Genomic DNA, 25,729 nt, shown 5'->3' with positions numbered 1-25,729 from the left:
GTCAGGCTTCATTACAAGTAAACAAATCATACGATCTTTCTCAAACAGATGACAAATGATGAACAACAATGCTTTGAGTTCGCCTCATGCCAAGGGATGAGGAGTCTCAAAATTCCACCAGTTCTTAAAACCGCAGATAAGCTGTGAGGCTTGCTTGAACCAGAACAGAGAACAGAGCCCTGCGCAGCCAGGCCAATAGTTTTATCTGTGACAGCCCTGGTGGTCTCCTTATTGGTCAGCGTCTTTAGAAATGAAATCTTAGGTTCTCTCACCTCTGGGAATGCTGAGCTATACTACCTCCAGCTTCAACTGGCTGCTTGTTTTTATGGAAGAACGAGGGGATCATTTATCTTTGTGACTTCTATGCTGTTCTTTTCATATTGGAGCTACAACGCTGATCAGAGTTAAAATCCACCTTGCTCCCGCTGCGAGAACCCTGCACAAGTGTTGCTCTCTTTAATGATAAGGTGATGAATAATCTTGGACTTCAAGACCTTCACAGTCTGGGTTAGATGTGAAACACGAGGAATGAGAACAAGTAGGCACATCTGTGCAGACTGTGTGTATGCAGCCTTTGTGTCAACAGAATGTGACACCCAGCAGGCTGGTGCCTCACGTTAGCACTAAGGATTGTTGAATGTTTAATATGAAGCAAAATCCAAAAGATTTCTCTTTGAAATGATACACTTTATGAATGATACACTTTTTCAACTCAATGTAAAAGAAGGAAAAAAATCAGTATTTTTTTTCTTCTTAATTTCTATTGGATATTTTTTTTAAACAAAAAACTAGTAGGATGAAACATTTGGGACATACACACTATAACAAAAGACAAGTAAGAACGTTAGCTGGTTAGGGTGAGTTACCAAAAAGTTACCCAAAGTGCTTCTAAGATAATAATTTTATTAATTCATTCCTTCAATAAATGGTCACCGTGTGTGCCTACTACCTACTATACTAGCTGCCATCTTGAATTGAATAGAAGAAATATTTCATGAGGAAGTCCCAGCAAAGGAGTGTGCCTTGGTTTTCTAAGGCCTAGAGCCACAGATGGAGAGTAGCAACAGGATATTAGAACAGCACTAATTTGAGTCAAGTTGAATTACTGTTGACAAACTGGTGCTGGGAAGCCAATCTCTGGACTGTAAGGCTTCAGGTTAATCATCTTAACTCCAATTCATGGAGGGCTGCAGAGGACTTGTGAGCAAAGGTGGTATGTGAACAGCAGTAATAAAAGATAGTAGAATCAGCAGTCCAGTTAGGACCACTTTGGGAAATGAACAGGAAAAAGGGAAAGCCACATAGTTTGGGGGAAAAGACATATTATATTCCAGCCTCAATTTCCCTCCTGAGCTCCAGATCCTATGTCTTACTGAGCATCCTACTTGGATATCCTAATGAAAGCTCAAGTTGAAAATGTCCAAAATTAAATCATCACCTTTATCCCACCAAGATCTAACTGTTTTTATCTTTCTTTCTGAAAGATGGTTCCATTATTTGAGTGGGCTGGTAGACACCTTGAGCCCTGATTCTTCCCTCCCTCATTCCTTTAGAGAAATGCACCTTCCTCACATCTACCCTATCTTTTCCATCCCACCCTACCTGCTAAGGTGGGTTAGACTCCTACCTGGTCTTCCTCATCCTGCCTCCATTATCATTGATCTTCAAACCCACACATCCTGCCTTGTCTCACAGCCCTTTGAACACCTGTTTAGTTAAGTGCAGATCTTTCAACTTAGGACCAAATGATAACTTCTCAAAGTCAGGTTTTACTGCTGTGATCCTGATGCCCTAGTCAAGGCAGACTCCATAGTTCTCCAGACAGGTCTCACACATCCCTGCTTGCTTTGACCCCTCTGGTTCCCACTAATTGAAATGTCCTCTCCCCACATCTCCTATCTATTCTCCAAAGTTTGCCTCAAAATCATCTCCTCCTGAAACTCTAATGGGTCACCTTCTAGCTGTATGGGACCTCTCTGGATACTTAAGGTCATCAAGGACTCCAGCAGTTTACATATCTATCAGTCTCTTACTGGTCGGCAAATTCCTCAAAGTCAAAGTACACAGTAGGCCCCCAATAAATGTTCTTTTCCCCAGTTAAAAAAGTTAGTGTGCATATTTCCCCTAAATAACCAAGTCCTTCTAGACCTTTCCCTGTCCATCCCTGCCCTGGTTTCTGGGAACCCAACGTAAGTTTGTGACAATTGCTAGTATTCCTCAAATAAGACTTCTGCAGATCATTTTCTTATACCATTATTTAAGTGGCTCTGCCTCACTGTACTGTAATTTTATTATAAAATACTTTAAAACCTTCACTCGGTGTTTTCAGCATTTAAAAAAAAAAGAAAGAAAGAAAAAGGAAAGCAACTGGCAGGAATCCATAGAGGAAATGGCTAGGAGATAGCCTGCAACTTAAAACCTGGAGGTGTGAAAGCTGCCACCCTTCATGGACTTGATTTCCCTATCCCACCCCAAAGAGGTCAATCCATATCCAAAGCTGATGATACAGTTTTTAATTAATTTTATTCCTATACTAATTATAATAAGGATCTACATCATATATTAGATAGGCATTGAATTAGGAGGGCTAAGTATTTTGTCCATATTCTCTTAGAAAATTCTAATGCAGCTGAGAGCAATAGTTGGCTGCAATTCAATTGCAGGGTTATTTCACAGACATAACATTCATCGTGTTGTAAAGCAGAAGAAATCTTAAGGCAATCTGCTGCAAAGGACTAGAAAAAAAGTGAAGAAAAGACCAGTGGTAACATTGATTCCTTGTTTGGGACTCTAAGCATTAAAATTCGTAAATTCTCCTTGAGTCTTTTGCAGCTTAACTGTCTTTTTGACAGTCAAAAATAGAGAAATATAGTAATTGGAACTGTCACAAACAAAGATGTATTGGTCTCTATGGAAAATATCTCCCCTGAAAAATTAAAGCTTTGCTTGACACACTGGATTCTCTGGCTGTTTTGGGGAGACATAATAAAGAGCAGAGTGGAGTCAGTCATAAGCTTCTGACTCATTACGATGAAGCCCCAGAGAGCTGATTATTAACCAAAAGGAGAATAAGGTTCTATCCTTGAAATTCTGAGGGCAAAACCAGCAGCAGAATGGAAATGCAGATTTTCCCAGTAGCTTCCCATTGAAGCACTGTGTTCCTAAGACAAAGTGCCTTCCAAGGTTAACCTCTTCACGTAATCTGCTCCATCGCTCAAGAGAATCACCCAAGGAGCCCAAACCAAGCGGCCACACCAGCATGTTGGGGAGATTCCCTTTTTACCATTTTTTAGAGAGTGTCTGAGGAAGTAGTCCTTACCATAAGTTATTTTAATGTAGTCAAAATTCATCTACAACTCAAGTTATACCCCACAATAACCTTGCACTACAGGGACCACAGCAAGTAAAAATTCTGCCAATAGACCCTGTCTTTTCTTTGCTTGGAGTTGAAATTTATGATCTCTGGAGGAAAAGGACACTATCTGGGGACAGAATCTTTACTTGCCCAATTGCCTGCGGCGAGATTGAGAGTGGAGTAAGCTGCAGCACTGAGTTAAACCCCCAGTTCTGCTCCCTGCAGCTGGAATCTAGACCTCCTGCTGTTCCCTCCAGGTGAGTCCCTACAAGTAGGAAGGTAACCAGGAACTAAAAGAAAGACCTGGCAAGAGGGGATGGCCTTGGGGGCCAGTACCTATGAGAAAACCCTGAATGGCTTTGGAAAAATAGAAATGATGGTAGATCCCTACTCTCACTGAAGGATAAGTAGGTTCACAGCAGAAATCCAGTGCTGGCACTACAGAATTAGGCAGAACTCGGAACAACCAACCACAGAAAAACACTTGTAATAAGAGAAATAGCTTTGCTGTAGTTAAAAACTTTTAATTACATAAAAAAATCTTTAATTACCATCTCCATTTAAAGAAAGAGGACCATATATGTCCTAAAAGTTCAGCTCCTACTTCTTAGGAACATGGTGTTGTAGCACATTATGATTTTCTGTAAATTTTAAGTAGCATATTAGAAGAGAAACATGTGATAACAGAACAGTAATAGTACCTAAACCAAAACAAAATAGAAGTTCTTTCTTCTCTTCCAAAGGAAGAGGCTGTGTTCTGGTTCAAAGCCTACTTGCATTTATCTGCATATTAGTTATCTAAGGTAGAGTTCTTCAAATTACCTTATTCTAATCATTCTAATCACACCCTTGGTTGTCTTTTACTTAAAAAGCACTAATGAAATTCTTGACAAACTGTAGAATGGTGTTTATTGTCTTCTTAATATGCATAAAGAGTGCTTAGTGGGTTACTATTTTTAAAGGGAACTCCCCACCCCCACTCATGCTTTTCAGTTCTATACGGTACAGTATTTTTAAATTTATCTGCATATTACCCTTTATTTAAATCAGGCCTAATGCACACATGAACAGCTATATGGTTAAAATAACTTTTGTAGACAATATTGAAGTACATGCAAATAACATTAGTTATTTCCTTTTTCCCTCTGTATATTAGAATCCAGGATCATACTTGTGAACTGCTTGGGAACTATGAGTTTATCAAGACACCTACCATCCTAAACTATGAGTTCATCGGGAGAGGGGACGCTCTCCCCTCCAGTGCCCCAATCTAACCCAAGACCCAAGACTTGCCATCTTTTCTGTCCGATAACTGTCTCAATCCTTGAATGAGTCTCATCATCAATCCTGTTTATACATCAGATGTCATGTTGTTTGAATCAACCCAAGAGTAACAAAAGAGAAAAATCATAGGAAAATGAACTCACTATGTGGTGTATGTAGTTAGGAGTTCAGGCAACAGATTGAGGGGTTACAGCCATACCTGAATAAGGTGATATTAAATTACTTTTAAAAGGCTCAACAAATCCTTTGAACCCCAAATATGATATATCTTTGGAGGAAAAGAAACTTTCTACTCATCTGCTACAAAGACAGTGCTGTTTTCTAGCACAAATGCTCTCCTGCTAGAATTGCTTTGCTACACTTCTGCCAGAACATGACAGGTGACCTCCAAATAGACTTGTTGTGTTGCAGAAATGCAGCACCCACACGCTTGTTTCACAAGTAAGTTTATCATCCCTGAAAAAAAAAAGAACAGGAAAGAACAGAGAGAATTAAAAAATGGTAAGAATTTGGCTTGCTGGTTTATTTCTTTTTTTAATTCATGACTTTCTGGTATCTGGTATACATACGTGTACCAGATCCATCACGGATTGCTAAAAAGATCAATCTGTCCTCACTAGAATGTACTACCAAAAGAGCAGGATGCACCAAAGAATGTTTTCAATGGATATTAAATAGCAACAAAAGTTTTAAAACAGAAAACAGAATTGAGTGAACTAAAAAAATTCATGAAGGTCTAGAAATATAATCACTCAACAGCACATGACTGAATACTCTAGGAGCAATCATGTATTTTTTTCTACAAGATAAATTATTGAACGGGGTCATGTGATTCTTAGCAGGCAGAAAGATGCACTTTCCCAAGGAAAGTTCATCATTAAATGTATTATTTAAGACTGGATCATCGTAATGCTATTTTTAATCCTATCATCTTGCTGCCAAAATTGGCCATAAGCAGCTGATGCTCAGCCACTAGAAAAATGATGCTCTTAAACATAATTTGTACACTGGCATGAGAATGGCACTGCTTTCCAGTTAATCAAATGTTTTGCTAGATGTGAGCTGCATTCAGAAAAGAGAAAACTGCTTGCTGACTTAACTAATAAAAAGGAAGCTGACCTCTATTGGGTATGGAGAAGCTCCCATCTTCCCCAAACTACCAATACTGAAAGACACCCCCCCCAAAAAAAAAAGTTAAACCCACCATTTCATCAACAGAATGAAGCTCAGCTCCTACAGTCTCTGATTTGAAGCAACCCATCCTTGTCATCACGTGCATCTCACTCCCTCCTAACACATGAGGCTGAATGTCATCAGACTTCACAGTTTGGAGGGTGCTAACAATCCTTCACCACCACATTGCCCATCTCTCAGCCCTTTGTTTACAAGAGACCCTTTGTTCTCAAAGCAATCACAGGGTCACTAAACCCATTTACAGAATTCACACACTGTTATAAGAGAATAAAATAATAACCAACAGAGCCACTAAAAGAGCTAATTTCTTGCCTTTAACTGAAATAAGAAAGCTATGTCACCTTAATAGGACCAGTGATGCCAGTACCAATTGTATAACTACCATCAAAAACCATCTTGAGAAGACTGGTCTTCTGGCAATTGACCTCCTATTTCTCCTTCATTCCAATCTATTTCTTCCTTAGGATCAGATGGCTCTAGTGAAAACTGGGAAATATTGACTATGCTCTAGACCTGGGAGACCACTGGACAGGGGCATTGCAGAATCCCTCCCAGAATGTGCTGCATCTCAAAAGATGCCCCCAGGAATCAATCAGGTAGCCAGCACCTTTGACTCTTGTGCACACAGACCACAAAGTCTGACTGACTCAGGAGCACTGGGGTGAGACCTGAGATTCTGCATCCCTAGGAAGCTCCAGTGGTGCCGTGCTCTGGTCTGTGAGCCATTCTTCAGCAGCAAGGTCTTAAGACATTTTTAAAGAACTGTTGCTGTCTCACTGCTCCCTTTCCTGCTTTCTCTGGATGCCACACAATGCCTTATTCAAACTTAGGAATAAAATCACATCCCACTCTATCGCAAACTACTTCTTTAGTCTTTATTTAATTTGTAGGCTTCTGGGATCTATCAGAGGCAAATCATTCCAAGGACTACTTCCTCCATGTTATGAAACATGGATAGCAAACACTTCTCCTCAACCCCAGAAAGTTCTGACTGTGCAGCAGAAAAGAAAAAGTGACTTCAAATGTAAAACTTCCAAGTGTTCAGTAAAGTGTTCTTTAAATGAATTGAGCCCTGGATATAATGCAGATCATTGTCTTCTGTGAAGAAAATATGTAAGCTCTCTTCTGAAACTTTCCCATTGTTATTAAAACTACACTGCACTATGCAACATATCATTAAGGATGCAACCCTGATGGGTGCGAGTTTTAAGAAGAATCTATATGCCAAATGCCTAAAATAAACAATTAGATTAATAACTGCTCACTTGAAATGATAAGTTAATCATCTATGACTCTCAAATACTACCAGTTTTCTACAAAAGTGTTCACATGATTGCATTTTCTGATATATACTTTTTTTTGGCCAAATTCCTTTGTTTTTCTATATAGTCAACCAACCATGTGTTGTTCTGAAAACTATTATGCATTTTACCATCAGCCATTTGTGGTTCTATATGATTTATTTTTACTATAAGAGGTTTTGTCAAAAAAAAGTTTTATCGTGTTCTACAGTATGTCGTTGTGGTTTGGCATCATAAAATGTAGCCTGTACATTTATCAACCTCAGATACCTGTTGACCACAGAGATAGGCTCTCCAATGAAAACCTGATTGTGAAAGGAGAAAAAAGTGATCCTTCACTTAACAAGAAACTTCAGTTGTATGAGAGGTTAACACACTGGAACTCAAGAACAAAGGTCAAGGTTATATCTATATTTCTATCATAAACATGGCCTTGTTTCCCACCTTTTTTATTAATTTTCTTGATCGATGACAGTTACTGCCTTGGATTTTTTTCAACTAGAAAGAAAAATTTCAAATATAACTTTTTCATCAGATGAAATAGGAAAAACATTAAACCAGTTTTATTTTGGCTTTAAAATGATCCTCCTGGAGTCTGGAGGTCCCTACCTGTTTGGATACAGAAGTTAAAAATCAAACTACCTACTTTTAACTTAACACTTAACAAAAATATTTTCATCCTATAGCAAATTCTGCAAGAATGTGGGATCTCAACACACAAAGGAGTCACAAAGAGCATTTAGATTTTAGAGATTTTAAGTTAGGATATTTTGGTTAAGTTTACTTTTAAACATTGTACAGTGGCATCGATGTTTTGTCAACTTTGGTCAAATAAGATCAGATGTTCCCATCAATCATCTACTTTCCTTGGCCTTTTCTCTTTTGGGCCCCTGAATATTAGTACATTTTGTAAATTGTAGTAGAAACATGTAATGTGCTTCTTGACATTTAATCCACATGCAGTTAATTCTAGACGTTTTGCTCCTGTTAGGGCCTATAAAATAATATTAGTAATTCTCCCCAGAGATTATAAAAGGAAGCACTGAATTGCACCCTTTTTCAAAGATAACTGTTCAAATTAAAACAAAGTGTCTTAAAAAAGACTTCAAACAAAAATTAATATTTTTCATAAATCATTTTAAATACAAGGTGAAGATCTTAATTACAAACCTCAAGTCTTAGGATCATGGAATAGTAGAACTGTATGCTAAAATGATGAAAGCCCTATCTACCACATTACCAGAAAAAAAAAAAAAATCTCCTCACGAATGTTCTTCAAAGCTATACATATTAATCATTTCAACTGAAGTCAGGGCATGAGAGAATCCACTGCTAAGAATCACTTTTTCTTACATAGATAGCTAGATGCAGGTTTCGGAGTTGTTTTGTTTTCTTTTTTCCAGCACAGTGGATCAACCACAGAATTATGTGGATTCTAGGTGGTGAAAAGTAAAATACCAATACACTTTTAAATCATACACGAGTTACAGAATACAAAGGGTGAGGCTGATGCTAACTCTGTTACTGATGAGACAGTGAAGCAGCCACAGCCTAGTGATCTTCCTGGCACAGGCACCATCCTGCCCACTGGGAATATGGTACTGCAGATTGGGGTCTACCAACTTCAGCGAATGCCAACCTCCTTACAGACACTGCTCAGTTTTCCAGGAAAAGGAGTTATATTGGTTTTCTCCTCTGGGAGAATTTTACCAAGTGAGTTGGAAAAGACATGCCTTTGGTCCTTTGGTGGAGTCTGTTCCTCTACTAACTGGATGGTTCTCAATTTTCAGTAGGAAGAGGAATCCACCATGCATGCTGCGAAGACCCAACCCTTGGGGTCTGGTTGATATGCAGTCCCTGAAATCTCCGACCTCAACAAGCTACTGTGATGCTGGGAACCCCTGAGCTCCCAGTTTGAGAAACACAGAAGTGAAACCATTTATCAGAAAATACTACTGGGTCAAAAATGAGCCTCGACGATTGGCAAGCAAGTCACACACTTTCAGCGGAAAGGAGTTATCACGGTCCGGTTGGCAAGGCGCACCTTGTCCAGAGGAAAAGGGAAGGGAACAGAACTACAAACCCGATTTTATTCCCTGGCTCACGGCCTTCCCCTGACCGAAGTATCCACCCATCCTTCAACCAAGGTATCTCAGACCCGAGACTTCAAACCCAGACTCATTCAACCCGACGTGCACCTACCCAGCCTCCGTTATCCTGGATCCAGGTGTGCAGGTGCCGGTTCAGGTACTCAGTCATCCACAGGGCGATGTTGTCCACCAGGGGCGACATCTCCCGGTTGACGCTCTCCACACACATGACCCCACCGAACTCAAAGAAGGCCACAATCCTCCCCCAGTTCACCCCATCCCTGAAGAGCTCCTCCACCACCGTGGCAAAGCGTCCCCTTGCGGTGAAGGGGGTCAGGTGCAGCTGACTGGACATCTCGGCGAAGTCGCGACGATAGCGACGAGAGAAGTCATCGCCGGCCTGGCGGAGGGTCAGGTGGACCACAGGTGGCACCGGGCTGAGCACGGGCCCCGCGGCGGCAGCGGGGGCAGCCGGGGGTGGCGGTGGCGAGGTCCTGGCGGCCGGGTCCCGGGGCGCAGCTGGCGGGGGTTGGCGCCCCGGTTGGGAAGAGAAGATGCCCGGCCCGGGGGCGGCTCCTGGGGACGCAGCGCCCACGTCTCCAGCATCCCACTCGTAGCCCCTCTGTGACAGCTTATAGTGGATGTACTTCATCACTATCTCCCGGTTATCATACCCTGTTCTCCCAGCGTGAGCCATCCTTTCTCCAAGGAAAAGCAGCCGGGTACCAACAGCACCTTTCGCCCCCGCTCCCACCCCACAGCCCCGAAAGAAAAAAGAATAGTTATAATCCAGCTATTTTATTGGATGTGCTTTGCATTCTTGGATGAGGGGGTGTCTTCAGTCACGCGGAACACTTGATTCTGGTGTTTCCCCCTTGGCATGAGATGCAGGAAATGTTTATTCAAATTCCTTTCGGATCTTTATTTCATGAGGCACATTATTATTAAGTATTGTTAATATCAGTCTACTTCCTCCGTGATGCTGAAAGGTTAGAAGGAAGAAAAAAAAACTAGTTAAGTCAAAATCAGGTGCATTTTCCTTAATACGCTGGATGAAAGCAGGGCACACATACTACAAGTTACACGGTTAAAAAGAATGTATTAAACTACCTGGAAATTAAATTTACTCGAATGCACTCAAAGTCGAAAACCTCAAATGTGTCCATTGAAAGTTACCATTAAAGCAATATCCCGTGCAAAGAACTTACTTGTATTTTTTAAGGACAGCATGATCCTCTGTCAAGTTTCCTTTTTTGTAAAACCAAAACAAATGCATAAGGCAACGATCCCATCAATCTTCAGAACTCTCCGTTTATAGCTGCTTTAAAACTTCCAAATGAATCGGGAGTTGGGGGAGGGGATGTAAAAATTGGGAGGATTTCCAGATTGATTCCCAGACTTCGGCTTCGCAGAAATGTCAATCCGTAGGAATCCCGACCGGAGATCTCAAGAGCACAAGGAAAAAAGGCAGCGGCGGCGGCAGATGAATTACAATTTTCAGTCCTGCATTTGCAGAAGTCCTGTGATTTTCCCCCTCTCGGCAATTTACACACGCACATACACGCGCGGGCACAGACATGGATCTCTATCCACGGGACCGCTTCACGCCTCCACGGGAGGGAGACACGGGAGGGAGACGATGGAAGAGCCGGGGACTGGGGCAGGAATCCTCTTCGGATCAAACTCCGCACAGCAAATGCATTTTCCGAAAAGCTGCTTGATAAATGAAGGCAGGACGCGCCCGGCCCGCCGGTGCCCAGCGCGAGAAGCCCGCGCGCTGTGTGTGGTGCGGTGGGGAGAAGGAGGTGGTGGGGGAGGGTTTTATTTTTTCCCTCTTTTCCTAAAAAGGATGACTGCTACGAAGTTCTCCCCCCTGGACCCCCTCTTCCGCTGCACCCCACCAGCGCACCCCGCCTCCGGGCTGCGCACCCTTTCTCCTCCTCCTGCTCCTGCGCGGCGGCGCAGGCGGCGGCCGCCTCCTCGAGCTCCCGCCGCGCAGCCCGCTCCGAGCAGTGACGGCTGCCGGCGGGGAGGGCCCGGCTCCCGGGCACCTTCGCTGGCGGCGGCGGCGACGGCTCGGTGGGGACACCGGAGCGGCGGGCGAGAGCGCGGCGGGCGGGCGCGCGGGCGGGCGGGGAGGGGGCGGGGAGGAAGGGGGCGGGCGCGGGGCGGGGGGGGGCTGGCCTCTTACTTCATTCTCCTCACAAACCGCCTGGTTTCCTGTACGTACGTCACTGTTCATTCAAAAAAAAGAAGAAAGAAAGAGCCCTCCTCTGAGCCGCCCGACCGCCCCCCTCCGCCCGCTCCCTTCCCTGGTTAAAGGCGCCGCGGCCGGCCCGAAGGCGGCGCGCCCGGCCGGGGACACATGGCGCGCGGGGCCGCGGCTGGGGAGGGCGCGCTCGGAGCGGCCACCCGCCGGAGCCGCTCCGCCCGCAGGGCCCGGCCGGTGGGTGGCGCGGGCGGCGCAGGCCTCCCGCGCGGCCGCGGCGCGGTGGGTGTGCGACCGGCCTCCTCGGGCCTGCGGCGGGCCTGGCGCGCGCTCGGGGGTCGCCGGGGCTCGCGGGGGGCCGGGGGGAGCCGGGCAGCCGCGCAGCGCAGAGCGGCTGCAGCTGGGCGGTTGCGCCATGAAAACAAGGGCCGGACAGCCCCGGGAATCGCTGGGTGGCTGCTGACCGTCTGTGCGTGCATGTGTATGCACACGTGTGTGTACTCACTCCGTGTGGCACCAGAGCTCTGTCGCCTGGGAGAGGAGCGGGGCCGGTGCTGACCCCCGAGGAGTGGGACCTCAGCGCTGCCCTGCGGTGAAGAGGGACGGCCGTGCACGTTGAATAAGGAATGCCGGGGAAGCCCCAGGCGTCGTGTTTACTTTCTAGCCGCTTACTCTGTGTCCACGCCGAACACCCGCACGGTCCCTGGCCCCTGTCCACCTGAGCAGACCTGAACGACCCCGGCCAGAACAAACTTCCAGGGGAGGGGATGGGAGAGGTTGTTTCGGGGCTTTAAAATAGTTGAGTGTATATTTTTCCTCTGCCCCTACACTTGGGACACTGGGTCAGGGCTGGCTACTTTAAAGCCCCGTCTTAACTGGGACGGTGGGTTTTTAACGGTCTCCACCTTGCCTGGCGGCCAATCCGAGATGGTCTCACCTTCTCAAGTGATAAACAAGCAAATCCTTGTGCCACAACCAGACGTATTTCTTAATTCACCAGTCTAAATAGCCCCTAAGAGAAAAGGAAAAGAGGACAAACAAGTTGCATGTGTGTAACTATTTTTATCATTAAGAGTCTTTGGCAAATAAAGCACCAAGGAGGGGAAAAGTGTTTAGTAAAAGCACAGCCGCAGGGCTTAAGTACAAACACATAGGCACACTGGGCTTTTGTGGTCATAGAAACATGACCAATGAGTACTACAATGTGTGCGTTCCGACACCATCTTCATTTTTTTCTCATTCCTAGTTTAAAATCAAGGCATTTATTCTTAAGAGGAAATAGCACACCACATTATTGTTATTTCTTCACCTGACATATCCTTTCAGCCATCCTGCCAACTTGTCGCATGTAGAACCCATGCCTTGCTACAATCTATTATTTGAGGGAATGAAGGGAGGCGCTGCTTCTTGCCCTTCTGATGGTTGTGAGAGAGTCCTCTTTGACTCAAGGAGAGTGGTGGGGAGGTGGTCTTGCCTGGATGTAGACACTAGGAATTGGTTGGTCTGGGATATATGTTCTCATAGAAATAGTAGAAAATATATTAATTCCATAACATTATGGTTTAGTAATCTCATACCCTTGTCTTAAACCTCCCAAATTGCTTAAGAATTCAAAGCCTTTGTACTTCTAATACCCAGCACGTGGGTGAGGAAACCAGAGGAGGGAGCTGGAAAAGAAATTGCACTTGTGCGAGGGAGGCAGCCAGAAGAAAATGGATCCCCTATTCCCAGAGAAAGGACAACTTCCTTCTCTTTCTTTGCTCCCATAGTCTCACTATATGGGTCTCCTGGACCACTTCCTTCTGTGGTATCTTGGCTATAACCAGCAGCTCAGGACAGGTCTGGGTCAGTCCTGGACTGCGTCTGGGCTGAGACTTCCCACACACATGCACCAGGGGGACCTTTCACTTTCCAAGATGGCTTCTATCTCTCAGGACCAAGGGACCACCCTTTGCCAGCTCTGTCTGGTTGGAGTCTACCAGTAGGGTGGCACCAGGGAGAAATAGTAAGATGCAGGGAATAGAGAGTGTATCAAGAGTCTGAAAGGCCTGTTTTCCTTCTTCTTTCTCCAGTATGCCAAACAAAAAGCTATTTTTTTTTTTTTTGGCTAGTTTTCGCCACCTGCTGGTTGATGTTTAGAGCATTATTCAAAAAGTTCTCTTCCAGCATCAGTGTGGATGTTCCCTAAGTTTATGAAAATTTTAAAAGAACATTATTCTAATATGAACACACTAATGTTTAATATATGTATTAGATCACTACATTTTTATTTAAAATGAGGGAAGAAAGACTTTCAGAGGGAATTGATTACTAATAGAAAGATGAGTTCAAAATATAACCATTTTTGTTATTTTAGGTTAAAAACCATGACCCCGAATGAAGTGGAAAGAAATACATAAATGAAATGAACTAACTGGAGAAAACTAGAAAACTAGTAGTTCATGTAGCCTGCATTAAAAAAAAATGAATTGCTTAAATAATAGCATCTCACAGGCCTGACAAGCAATTAAATGCTAGCTTCTAATATCAAGTACCTTCTACATTGTGAACTCTTATGCTGAACAATGCATGCTCTTTCAGATGCCTTGAATACTTGGTAGCAAGCACTACATAAGCCCCAGTAATAGTGTTCCCAACCTGTTCAGGCTTAGAACCTCCTTCTAATGTAAATGATCACATCCCAGGTATCTGCTTTGCGCTCTCAAACTCTTCTTGTAATCAGGAAATGCTTTTGTCAAATCTAAACCAACAAGCCTCAGTTTAACTTAGAAACCCACCAGATTAATTTATGGTGGGTTCTAAACTTCAAAAAGAAAGTTAGAATAATTAAACAACAAGCTTTAAAACTAGGCAACGAATTACAAATAAATCATGCTGTGGTGCAAGTTTAACAGTGGACAAATAATGTTTATTTTTGGTTTGTAAAAGAAAGCATAGGAAATTTACTTGTGATTTTTTTTCCCTTCCAGATTAATGACTTGGCATTTAAAAGGTGAAATAAACTAAGGGTAGGAAATTGTCTTACATTTTTCAAATGCCTACTCCTGTCCTTGGATTTAAACGGCAGTCATAGAACCATCATATTTAGGCAGAAAAGGTAAAGAATTTACACTTGTGTGTGTGTGTGTGTGTGTGTGTGTGTGTGAGAGAGAGAGAGAGAGAGTGTGTTTGTGTAACAGCCCAGGAACATTCTGCTCCTAAGTTACATCCTCAGCCCTTTTTGTTATTTTGAGGCAGAGTCTTGCTAAGTTGTCTAGCCTCCTGAGTTGCTGGGATGTCAGGTATGTACCACCATACCTGGCAAAGGATTTGCATTCTTATGTGCAATAACTTTTGTTCTCTTATGCGGTCTATATTTAGCACAATTATCTCCCAGATATTGCTACTGAACTCAATTAGAAAAAAATAATCAAGGTTTTTGTTTGTTTCCTAAGACTATCTTGAGAAAGTCCCATGAACTGGATGGCTTAGAACAGAAATATATATTCTTTCACAGTTCTGGAAACTGTAAGTCCAAAATCAAGGTGTTAGTGAGGCCATGCTCTCCCTGAGACTCTAGGTAGGATCTTCCTGTCTCTTCCTGCCTTCTGGGAGTGGCTGGCAGTTCTTGATGATCCTTAGCTGGCAGCTACATCCCTCCAATCTCTGCCCATCCTGAGATGGCATTCTTCCTGTGTGTCTGCTTTGGATTCTCACCAGGCTGTCTGCCATATTGGAGGAGGACCCATCCTCATAACCTCATCTTAACTTGATTGTATCTTTACAGACCCTGAATAAGGTGAAGGACTCCAACATGTTTAGGGGTGACAATTCAAGTCATATATCTAATGGGGGTATCTTTCAAATTCATGAGGATTGTTTACTCAAAGGCCTGAGGGCTGAGCAATGTTAAAACTGAATTTCAAGGGTTACCATGACCTTTCTAAAAAATCGTGATTTTTGCATTTCTGCTCAGTTCTTCCACTCCTCTGCATGGCATGATCTGGCCAAGCCTGCCCACCCTTCCCTGCCACTTTGCCCTCTCACAGGTAGGTTAACTTATGGTGGTTTCTGGAACATGCCAAGATCTCCAACATCTGTTGACTTCACACACTGACTGGTCTTCCTGAAATGCACCCAATCTTTTCACCTGATAAATTAATACTCATTCTTCAGGTCCCAGCTCAAGAACTTCTCTAAGAAAACATCCTTGACTTTCCTGGGCAGCTTTTGGAGTCCACCTGCTGGTAGATGTGGCTTGGTACAGGGACGGGTAGCTTAAAAACCACTAACCTGGGTTTAAATCCTGGCTGCACTGCTTGGCAGCTGTGACTTGGGCTAGTTACTGAACCTCTCCATCTGCTCCCTCATTCATAACACAGGGAGATAAAAATATCACTCATAGGGTTAATGTATAATTTCAGTAATTTAAAACATGTCCAGCACTCAACAGTGATGGGCATCTGTTTTCAATCTATTGTTGGTCGAGTGCAATTTCTGGCACGTTTCTGCACTAGATTTTAAGTTACTTGAAGGCAGGGACCACATTTTTCCTTGGTGGAGTCCCAGACTAGAACAGGGTGCTTGGCATTCAAATACTTCAGTCATAAAATTCAGAGGCCTCAAGCCAAAGAAAGAATGGGGAACTTGTTCCCCTTTCTCCAGCAAAACTTGTAAGCATCTAGTAGAGTTATCAGAGGGATTAAGGAAAGGAGGTGATAGAGAAACAAGAAATGAAGTCACCAGAATAAATACCAAATTTCTTGTGCAGAATTGTATCCCCAGTGTCTGGACATCCAGCTCACCATTGTTTTTTGTTTTTGGTACTAGGGACTGAATCCAGGTGTGCTTAACCACCGAGCCATATCCCCAGCCCTTTTTATTTTGTGTTTTGAAACAGGGTCTCACTAAGTTGCTTAGGGCCTTGCTAAGTTGCTGAGGCTGGCTTTGAAATTGCCATCCTCCTGCCTCAGCCTCCCGAGATGCTGGAATTATGGTTGTATGCCATCGCATCTGGCTCCCCATTGGTATTCAACAAATATGATGAATGGAGGTTATAAAATCAGAAATGAATAGAAATCAAAAAAATAATTTCTTTCTTTTTAACATCCAAACATAAAAGTTAAATAAGTGATATCATATGTCACTTATGAATAAAAATTACTCAAATTTAAAAGTTAAACTTATCAACCAAGGAGTCCAAAAAATCTCTTCTTGATGTGACAGAAAATTCTGTTTAAGAGAATATCAAGAATATTAAGGTGTGCTCTTCTTAGTATCAGTCTTGTATCATCTGCTGCTTTTTAGAGCTAGGAGATAGTTTACTGATGGAATATACAGATATAATGCAAAGTACAAAATATCTATTTTTTGTATCTGAAAAACTTACTTAGATTTTACCAAATTCCACATTTCTTGAACTTTTACTCATATACCCTGTATTAGAATCCTACAAACAGAACATGTTTGAAATAACTCAGAATACCAATCATGTACGTACTGAAAATGTCACTTTCTAAAACAAAAAGTGATAAAAATCAGGCTTTGTGATAGCTTAGGATGCAAAGTCAACATAACACTATGGAAGATGTTCTTGTCTTGTTAATTAACGTGTCCTCTTAAAAAGATATCTAGGAAAATAAGTTCTCAGATTTGTAAAGCTTGTTCCTCATTTATTTTTTTGTTGTGATTCAGAAATACAAGATATGAAAATTAGGTTACAATTTTGCCACAAAAGCTTCTAAAGTAGCCAACACAAGTTCTAAAATGTATCAAAATAGCCATGTGCTCTTTTTCAATTTAAAAACCACTATAGAGTTGTCACATCAAGCAAGTGTAAAATATAAAAGCAACTATTCTCCTCTTTGAAATATCAAATCCACAGCTACCCTGAACTGTAACGTGAACAGTGATTCCATCCACAACTGGAAGGTTATGGTCAGCAAGTACTTTTTAAAGCTGAGTTACTAAGAACTAAAGGAATTGAGAAAGATACAAAGCATTTACATCAAAAGTATGAATATTTAAAAGCGTCCCCAAGTGAGTAATACACGTTTAAATTAGAACATGATGTAATAAAATTAAATCTGATGACATAATTCAGAAAAAATTATGTACTGACCTCTTCTAGAAAGACAAAAAATACAATTCTTTGAATTGAAGCAACTGTTACCAAAAGGCTCCCATCATCTAAGTATTAGAAAGTCTCTTAAAATTTCACTTGCAAGAATCAATAACATATGGCTTGAAAGATCCAGATAAATAAAACTAAATATATGTACTAATTAATGTAAAGAGACATCATAACCAGATTAAAATTTTATTCTTTTCACTATGTGAATTATTATTAAATTTTTTAGAAAATAACTTTTTTTGTGTGTGTGGTGGTGGGGATCAAACTCAGGGCCCCAGGCATGCCAGGCTCTACCACTGAGTCACATCCCCAGGCCAAGATTTTTATTTTTGTAAAAAGAAATGAGAATTGTTTACTATACATTTTTCAATTATGAAGGGTCCTTGAACATATTTTAGAATTTGTATGGCTGCATGTTAATTCTTAATAAATATACTCACAAGTAAATGAAAATAAAATAGAACAACCAAACCCAGAACAGCAGGCACTTCAGAACTGAAATTCACAGAAGTTGTTGATGGTCACACAGAGTCAACATTTCAACAGAATCATTATTGAACTTCTAGCGCTGGGGGTGTAGCTCAGTGGTAGAGATGGTGCGAAGCTCTGGGTTCAATCGCCAGTACCAAAGGGAAAAAAAATTAAAACTTCTGTTGCCGTAAGGAAGATCTACCCACTTTTGGCTATAGCAGATATTGAATCAATGTGAGTTTTTTTGTTGTTTTGTTGCTGGGGGTGGAATCCAGGTTCTCACACGTGCTAGGTAAACACTCTACCACTGAACTAGGTCCACAGCCCCTGAATCAATATGATCTTAAAAAAGGGGGGAAAATTCATAGTTTCCCTAACAATTGGACTGAGGTTTTCTTTCCCTTTTTCGTTTTTTTCCTCTTCTTCCCCTGTGCAGAAAAGCAAGTTGTACAAGAATCAAGCCAAAACAGATTAAGAAGTAGAATTTTCTTTTTAACATTGTTGTGCCTGGGATGAAGTCACAGCCCTGGGGGATGCTGCTTAAATGTCTATAGTTCCTTATCCAAAACTTTTTGGGCCAGATATGTTTCAGAATTCAAAATTTGTGGGATCTTTGAAAGGTACTGTGGGCATGCATTGTCTAATATAGAACTTCCAAAGTCTTGGCAATACCTGGAATCGTACCTATTGCTACTTTTTTGGGCAATACAAAGTGGCACAAACTACATTAATCTCCCATTAGTTCAAGTCAAATTTTGCTAACAAATAAACAGTGGGATAAAATTTAGAAAAAAGAGAAACAAACTTGGTTTCAAAGATTTTGGAATAAGGGAGTGTAGGCCTTAACCATCTCTGACAAAGGTTCATTGCATGGCATTACAATCTCTGCGAATCTGCTCTCATGCCTAGACTTACACTGGTTTAAGGACAATATCTCACCACAGAATATGGGCTTTAAAATGTGTTAGGGCAACAGATTCCCTGGAGTAACAGTATTCTCTATAAGGATAATTTGAAAAAAAAAAAAAGTATGCTGAAATAACTACTGTTAAATAGTTAATTTTATTTAATCAGACACCATCTTGGACTCCATTTTAATACAGACCAGCAGTAGAAGGTGTCAACATTCAAGGAACATTTATATGAGAAGAATAAATTTAAGGACCATCCAGATATTAATGTAATTGTTTTCTGTGAATTAGAAAAATACAGGCATTATTCCATTTTTGCAGCTGTACAATGTGACTCGACATCGTCTGCAATCTTTGGCTATATAAGACTGAAATATCTATGACACCGTTTTGGCATCAACCCACTCCTGTAAACTGTAATGAAGTTATTCCAAGTAACTCATGTATAATAATTCATATGTAACTCATATAGTAACTCATATGTAATAATTTCTCCTGTATTTATCAGTGTTTAAAATATGCCATATGCAGATCTTGATAAAAAAAGACATCACGGAGCCATTAAACATCTTACTGTTTAAAAAACTTAAAGTCACTTTAAAGTCAAGAGCTTCAAAAAATCAAAAGAAAAAAAAAAAAAGCCTGGCTACATTTCTATGGTTTTGATCATTTTTGTTTTGTTTTAACAATGAAGAAGTTTCTTCTTCAAGCTGGGTGGAGGTGCATACCTGTAATCCCAGCAACTCAGGAGGCTGAGGCAGGAGAATCGCAAGTTCAAGGCCAGCCTCAGCAACTTGGCGAGATCCTGTCTCAAAAAATAAATTTAAAAAAAGGGGGGGACTGGAGATGTAGCTCAGTGGTAGAACACCCCTGGATTCAATTCCCAGTACCATACACACACATCAAAAAAAAAAAAAAGGGAATAGTAAAAAAGTTTCTTCTTCAAAAGTAGAGGTCTTTTCCCAGTGAAGTGAACTGGAATGGGCTACCGTACTTGCAAGGGGGAAGGGACTGGCATAACATCAAGAGGAAGGACACTGTCCTGAAGTCAGAGGAGCACGTACAACCAACAAGGGGCAACGGGGAACAGTGGCTGAGACTCCTCAGAGGCACTTGCTGTGGGAATCCACTCCACATACATCAAATCCTACAACCCAACCCCCCATTCATGGGTGGGGAAGACTTCCAGGGCTCGGTAGCTAGAGGTTTGAGTGGGTTTCCTCAACTAAAGGTGGCCTGAAGATCCTGTTCTCTGGGTCAGTGGTGGAGACAGAGAGAACAGGTGCTCATTTTATTTCAAAAATGAGAATCTTCAAAATTAGCCATCTTTTTTCTGAATGAGTACGATCTAAAACAACAATCATCAGCCTTTCCTAAAAGCTACATCTATGCTACAAGGATAAGAAGGTCACACTTTTTAATTGTTTGTTTTAATGAATTCACAAATTAATTTGAAAAGTCTTAGCTGGTCTTTTTTTTTTTTAAGCAAAAATATTACAGTAGTATAAGCAAAACTGGAAAGGGAGAGACGGGAAGAACAGCAGACACTCAAATGCACGGGGAGAGGGGAACTCGGGTCACCATGGCTATTGAAGAAACTGTAAACTTTTAAGCTTCTAAGATTTTATTTATCTTCAGAGAACATTTAAGGATGCTGTTTTCCCCCATGAATAAAATATGGAAAGTTCCTAAGCATTAGGGTCTAAGGAAGATTGGAAAAGTCTGATCTCCTTACCTCTCGATGCAATGCCTCTCCCATCCCCCGTAGCTTCACAGGATCAGAGGGAGAGAGCGCCCACCAGCAGCAGACCCCCGAGCACAGCACAGAGGTGTCCACGACACTCAGACTCAGTAATTCAGACTCACCGGCAATGAGTAAAACTCATCTCGAGTAAAATACACCAAGTTAAAAAGAAAGCAGAAAAAAAAAAAAGCCCCAGAAATCCATAAACTGCCTTTCATGGAAAGTTTTAAAAAGCCCTCAAGACATATTCTTATGTGCCATAAAGTACATTTCTGGACTTGATATCTATGGGGGAAAGAAGAGAATAAATAGAAACAATTTAAGTCATCACTCGCATTCTGTTCTTTACCCTGTTTACGTGCTATCAGTTCCCACACCACCACCGTGCCACCTCAGAGGCCAGAAACCAAACGCTCCTGGTCCATGTTTGCATAGTGTAACGACATTGTCCTGAATGAACTTCTATCCTCTTGCTTCTGAAGAGCACTGGTCCAACCACATATTCGAAGACAAGACATAGTGTCTGTAGGCCAAAAGGTGGGTCCCGTGTAGCAGCAAGCTGTTCAAATCATTTTTGGAAACAGTCTTTTTCCACAAATCAGTCAGTTTTGTCTGCGATTTCAGATTTTGCTCTTTGCATCATGCAACGGCGAATTATGCTATCGAAACTTCCCAGGTAAAACAGAGCAATTGTGCGGAAAAGGCCCATGGTGACCACCTGCAAGGTAGAGAGACCTTTCAGCTCATCCAACAGCATAACACTGCAGTTCATTTCAAGGTATTTAGCTCTCTTGTATGTAGTTTCTAGGACACATTTTCTAATCTGCTCCAAGGATAAGTATAATGAAAATATATAAATGTCAGTAAATCCTGAGGAACAGAATATGTGGGCTCAGTACCACTGTTCAGCACTGAGCCTACCAGAGATGACATTTGTTCAATTAAAAAATTCCAACCATAAAAGGATTAAAATAAGCACTCTTAGTAGAACAGAGCTATAATAGCAAGGGAAGTTCCACTTGGCATCCCAAACCGAGATACGTAATTAAGACTTCTCTGGTTTAAGATCTGTCTTCTGAGCACAAGGGAAAGCCCCTGTGCTAGGTGCTGACAACACTATGATGAGCAAGATATATCCCTGCCCTCTCTGAGCTTTCCTTTTCGAGATAGGGACTCACTATGTCTTCCAGACTGCACTTGAACTCCTGGGCTCAAGTGATCCTCCTGCCTCAGCCTCCTGAAGCGTGCTCTGCTGGAGCTTATTTGTTAACTGGAAAGATGATCAAGCGAAAAGGCAATTTCTGTTTCAGGGTCGAGGCAGCAACTGCCCATATCTATTGACCCCCACTCTCTCCACTAGCAGACCCTCACTACAGCCACTCTAAATGGGATCTTGAAAAGACATTAAACTACAAAGAGAAAGAGATGCTTTTGTCTATACAAGGGTTCAACATTTTGGCTTTCCAGGTACCCTATTTTTCCAGAAAGCTATGGCCAGAGGCAAATGAAGTGAAAGTTCAACAAAGAAAGATGCTGTCATATGATACAGGAAGAGGGGACCCAACACAAGAGGCAGAGGGATTGTCCCGTGACCACCAAGGAGCGGGCAGCCAGGCATCAGCTCTGCACCAGGCAAGGGGCAACTGGTCTGGCCTGCAAGGTCTGGGCTTGCAGGAGGAATTCCTTCCTGATCCAATATCGGGTATTTCTAAACCTCTCAAGAGAAGATGAAGATGAGGTGAGAGGAGAATGGAACAGTGAATTAACAAGTGTTCAGAAATACATTTAAAAAGCAAACAAATAATTTTAGGGAAAACAAGAAGTTGTGCTTCTTTTTTTTAACAACTAATCATTAAACATGACAAACACAATGACATTCAGCTGTAAAAGGCATCTAAACAGTCACCAAAATGATCTTCCCAAATAGGGATCTACCCAAGATGACAATAAAACAAAAGGACAGCATAAGTAATATCACAAAATGAGGGTGGGGAGAGGATGGCGTGGGGGAGAGCCAAGTGCTCGCCTTTCGTCCTGGGAGGCAATAACATGACATGTCGACCCTGGAAGAGTGGCACATGGGGCTCTCATTTCCAGGGGAACAGGAGAGCTTCTGGTGAAGGAACAGGGTGTATGGGGGGTGCTGTGGAGGTCCTGGGTGGGGTGCAAGGGAAGGTCCCTGATCTCCTTAGCAGCCCTTGGAAATCACTCCATTCTCTGAACACGAGCAAGGATAACTTGCAAAAGCACAAACACCAAAGGAAAGCTGGCAGAGGCCAAACCAGGAAAGCAGTAAAATGATCACTCGTGGACAGGGACTCTGGGGAGGATGAAAATTGCAGACCAGGGCAGTTTTAGGGCAGTGTAATTATTCTGCATGACCCTGTGTTGTTAGATAGACGACATTATGCATTTGTCAAAACCCACAGAAGTGCACATCACTGATAATAAACCCTAGCCTCAACTGTAGACTTGAATTTCGAATAATGTGTCAATGTTGGTTCAAGGCACCAGGCTAATGCAAGACGTTAGGGAAACTCTGGAGGAGAGGTGGGGTGGGGGTAGGGGTATATGGGAACTCTACCTCAAGTTTTCTATAAACCTAAAACTATTCTAAAAAATAGTTACACACACACACACACACACACACACACACACACACATACATATATATAGTAGTCCATTATATGTATGTAAATATACATATTTACACATTTTTAAATCTCAAGAACAAGCGATTATGAGACAGTCTAACAAAGAGTTGAAGATGTGACCTGAAGGAAGATTAAACACTGGCTAGACAAAGGAAAGCTGGGGATGAGGGACATAAAGAAAGTTCCAGAAAGAGAAAGAAGAGTAGGGGAAGGAAGAGAAAGAGCCAGAAAGGTTAGCAGGTCAGAGGACTTGCTACATGTGCTAGAATTTAAGCTTCATCTGGGTGGTAATGGGGAGCAACGGAAGGTTTTATACAAGATTCATCTGCCATTTAGAAAAGCAGTCCGTGCTGGGAACAGTGGCGCACACCTATAATCCTAGCAACTCGGAGGCTAAGGCAGGATCTCGTTCAAGGCCAGGCTCAGCAACTCAGTGAGACTGTCTCACAATAAAAAATTTAAAAAGGGCTGTGGATGTGGCACAGTGGTAGAGCACCCCCGGGTTCATCTCTAGTACTACAAAAGAGAAAGGAAAAGAAAAGAAGACTGAATGCAGGCACCCTGAGGTTAGAGAGGTTGCCTTACATCTGATTCTCCAAAGCAAACAGCACCAGCATGCACGTCAATAAGTAACTTCTGTGTGTCTTGGACGATACTATAAATGCCGTAAAGGTAGGGAATTCTTTTAACCCTCCACTCACATCTCCTTCAGAAGCTTGGATACGGGTAACCTGACTTAGCTGGAAAAGGTATCATAGTCTAATAGCTCATTATGTTGTAAGGTAAGGCCACTGGTAAACTAGATCGAGAATTCCATTTTTCCAAACTCTTTGAAGCAAGACTTTTCTTAGGTGAAAACCCAGATTAACACCCCAATAGTAGAGACAGTGCTTCATCTGTTTGCAGGGCTCAGCACCAAAAATTTCTTCCCAGTCTACATTCCCTAGGTTACATCCTTAACCTACTCCCTATTTACTTATTGCTAGCAGAGGAAGGGAGAAAATTCGACAGCTCAATAAAAATTTTTCACATTCCCAAATACAGTTACTAGTCCACTCTTAGCCTTTTCCCATGGAGGTCTGACACAGGGCAGTTTCTACCTTGTCCTTCTGTCCATCTGTCTGTCTGATGAAGGCAGAGCTTACCTGTTGGAGTCCTTCAGTGATAGAAGTTACTGGAGCCATCCCACAGGTCAGGGCTGAGAGCATGTACCCATCTGAGCCGATGGAACTATTAAAATTTCCTTGCTAAAAAAGAGAAGGAAGAGGACAGAGAGAGAGGGATCCATTGTAAGCTGAAAGGAATCAATTCAACATATCAGCAGCAATGAGGTATATTTTTCACTTTAGGTGGGATAGAATGGTAACAAGGCAAACATTAGAACTCGGACACTTGTCCTTGGCTGATGGGCAGCTCTCAAAATGTGAGTCCACAGAACCCTGGGAGCCCTAACCCCAAGGAAAAAAATGACCGTCATAATACTAAGGCATTCACTGCCTTGTCAAACCACAGTGACATGTGCACTAATAGGCAAGCCTACTGGGCCATTAACTCCATCAGTGTTCTCACCAAACTAGACTAAAAATCACTGTCACTACCTTTGCCACATGCATTTGCAATAATAAATACACAAAGAAAACTTAACTTTAAAAAATCTTTTAAAATTTTTTAAATGTCCATTTTACTTAAAAAGTCCCTTGGTAAAGAAGAAAAGTTAATCATTTTATAAAATCACAACCCTTGAAGACATGTCTCCTCAATACAGTAGCCCCCTTTATCCCCAGCGTCAGTCAACCAAGGCCTGAAAAGATTACATAGAAAATTCCAGAAATAAACAATTCATGAGTTTCAAGTTGCACACGGCTCTGAGTAGCACAATGGAATCTCATGTCGTCCCCCTCTGTCCTACCCTGGCCATGAATTATCTCTTTATCCAGCATATCTGAAACCAAATTCATAAATTACCTTATTTTATAGTTTAACTGTGTAGTTCATTGATGCAGTTTTCAATTTCACATTGTAGCTAACCTTTAAGAAGTGACCATTTGTTGAGTTTGGGTTTAATTCCAAAGGAATAAAAATATATCCGTAATTACATACACAAAGACAACCTATATAAGTTTTCCTACATACATGTGGAGAAAAAACAGTATGTAGAGGGTTTGCAGATTCAGGCATCCCTGAGATCCCTCGTGGATGAGGGGGGTGCTACATTACTCTGTTGACAAGTGAGAAACTAGCACCAAGTGCCTCTGCTGCACTTGAATGCAAAGCCTGTGCAACTGCTTGGAGCTGAACTTGCTGCCCTCCCAGGAACACTGTTTTCATATGAAAGCATCGAACACCGTGACAGGCAGGGAGAGTGATCTGCTTGGCTACAGCAGATGAGCAGAGAGAACCATGT

The 25,729-nt window shown here is 42.1% G+C and overlaps 2 protein-coding genes across 2 annotated transcripts in view; both read right to left on the bottom strand.

Moving 5' to 3' along the window:
* Bcl2 (BCL2 apoptosis regulator) overlaps positions 1–12,298 on the bottom strand; it is a 168,444-nt gene extending 156,146 nt beyond the window's left edge. The window contains exons 1-4 of the mRNA XM_027949096.2: positions 12,106–12,298; positions 11,939–12,020; positions 10,433–11,458; positions 9,337–10,206 (exon numbers count right to left, since the gene is read on the bottom strand). Coding sequence (XP_027804897.1) covers positions 9,337–9,921 — 585 coding nt within the window. The 5' untranslated portion in view covers positions 9,922–10,206; positions 10,433–11,458; positions 11,939–12,020; positions 12,106–12,298. The remainder of the gene's footprint in view (positions 1–9,336; positions 10,207–10,432; positions 11,459–11,938; positions 12,021–12,105) is intronic.
* A 4,757-nt stretch (positions 12,299–17,055) lies between these two features.
* Positions 17,056–25,729, bottom strand: part of Kdsr (3-ketodihydrosphingosine reductase) — a 33,227-nt gene continuing 24,553 nt past the window's right edge. The window contains exons 9-10 of the mRNA XM_027948982.2: positions 24,471–24,572; positions 17,056–21,389 (exon numbers count right to left, since the gene is read on the bottom strand). Of these exons, the coding sequence (XP_027804783.1) occupies positions 21,270–21,389; positions 24,471–24,572 (222 nt within the window). The 3' untranslated portion in view covers positions 17,056–21,269. The remainder of the gene's footprint in view (positions 21,390–24,470; positions 24,573–25,729) is intronic.

This window comes from Marmota flaviventris, chromosome 16 (genome assembly GCF_047511675.1).
Source record: "Marmota flaviventris isolate mMarFla1 chromosome 16, mMarFla1.hap1, whole genome shotgun sequence".
NCBI classification, from domain to species: domain Eukaryota; kingdom Metazoa; phylum Chordata; class Mammalia; order Rodentia; family Sciuridae; genus Marmota; species Marmota flaviventris.
The sequence above is the reverse complement of the archived record's forward strand: the minus strand, read 5'-3'. Positions and strand labels throughout refer to the sequence as shown.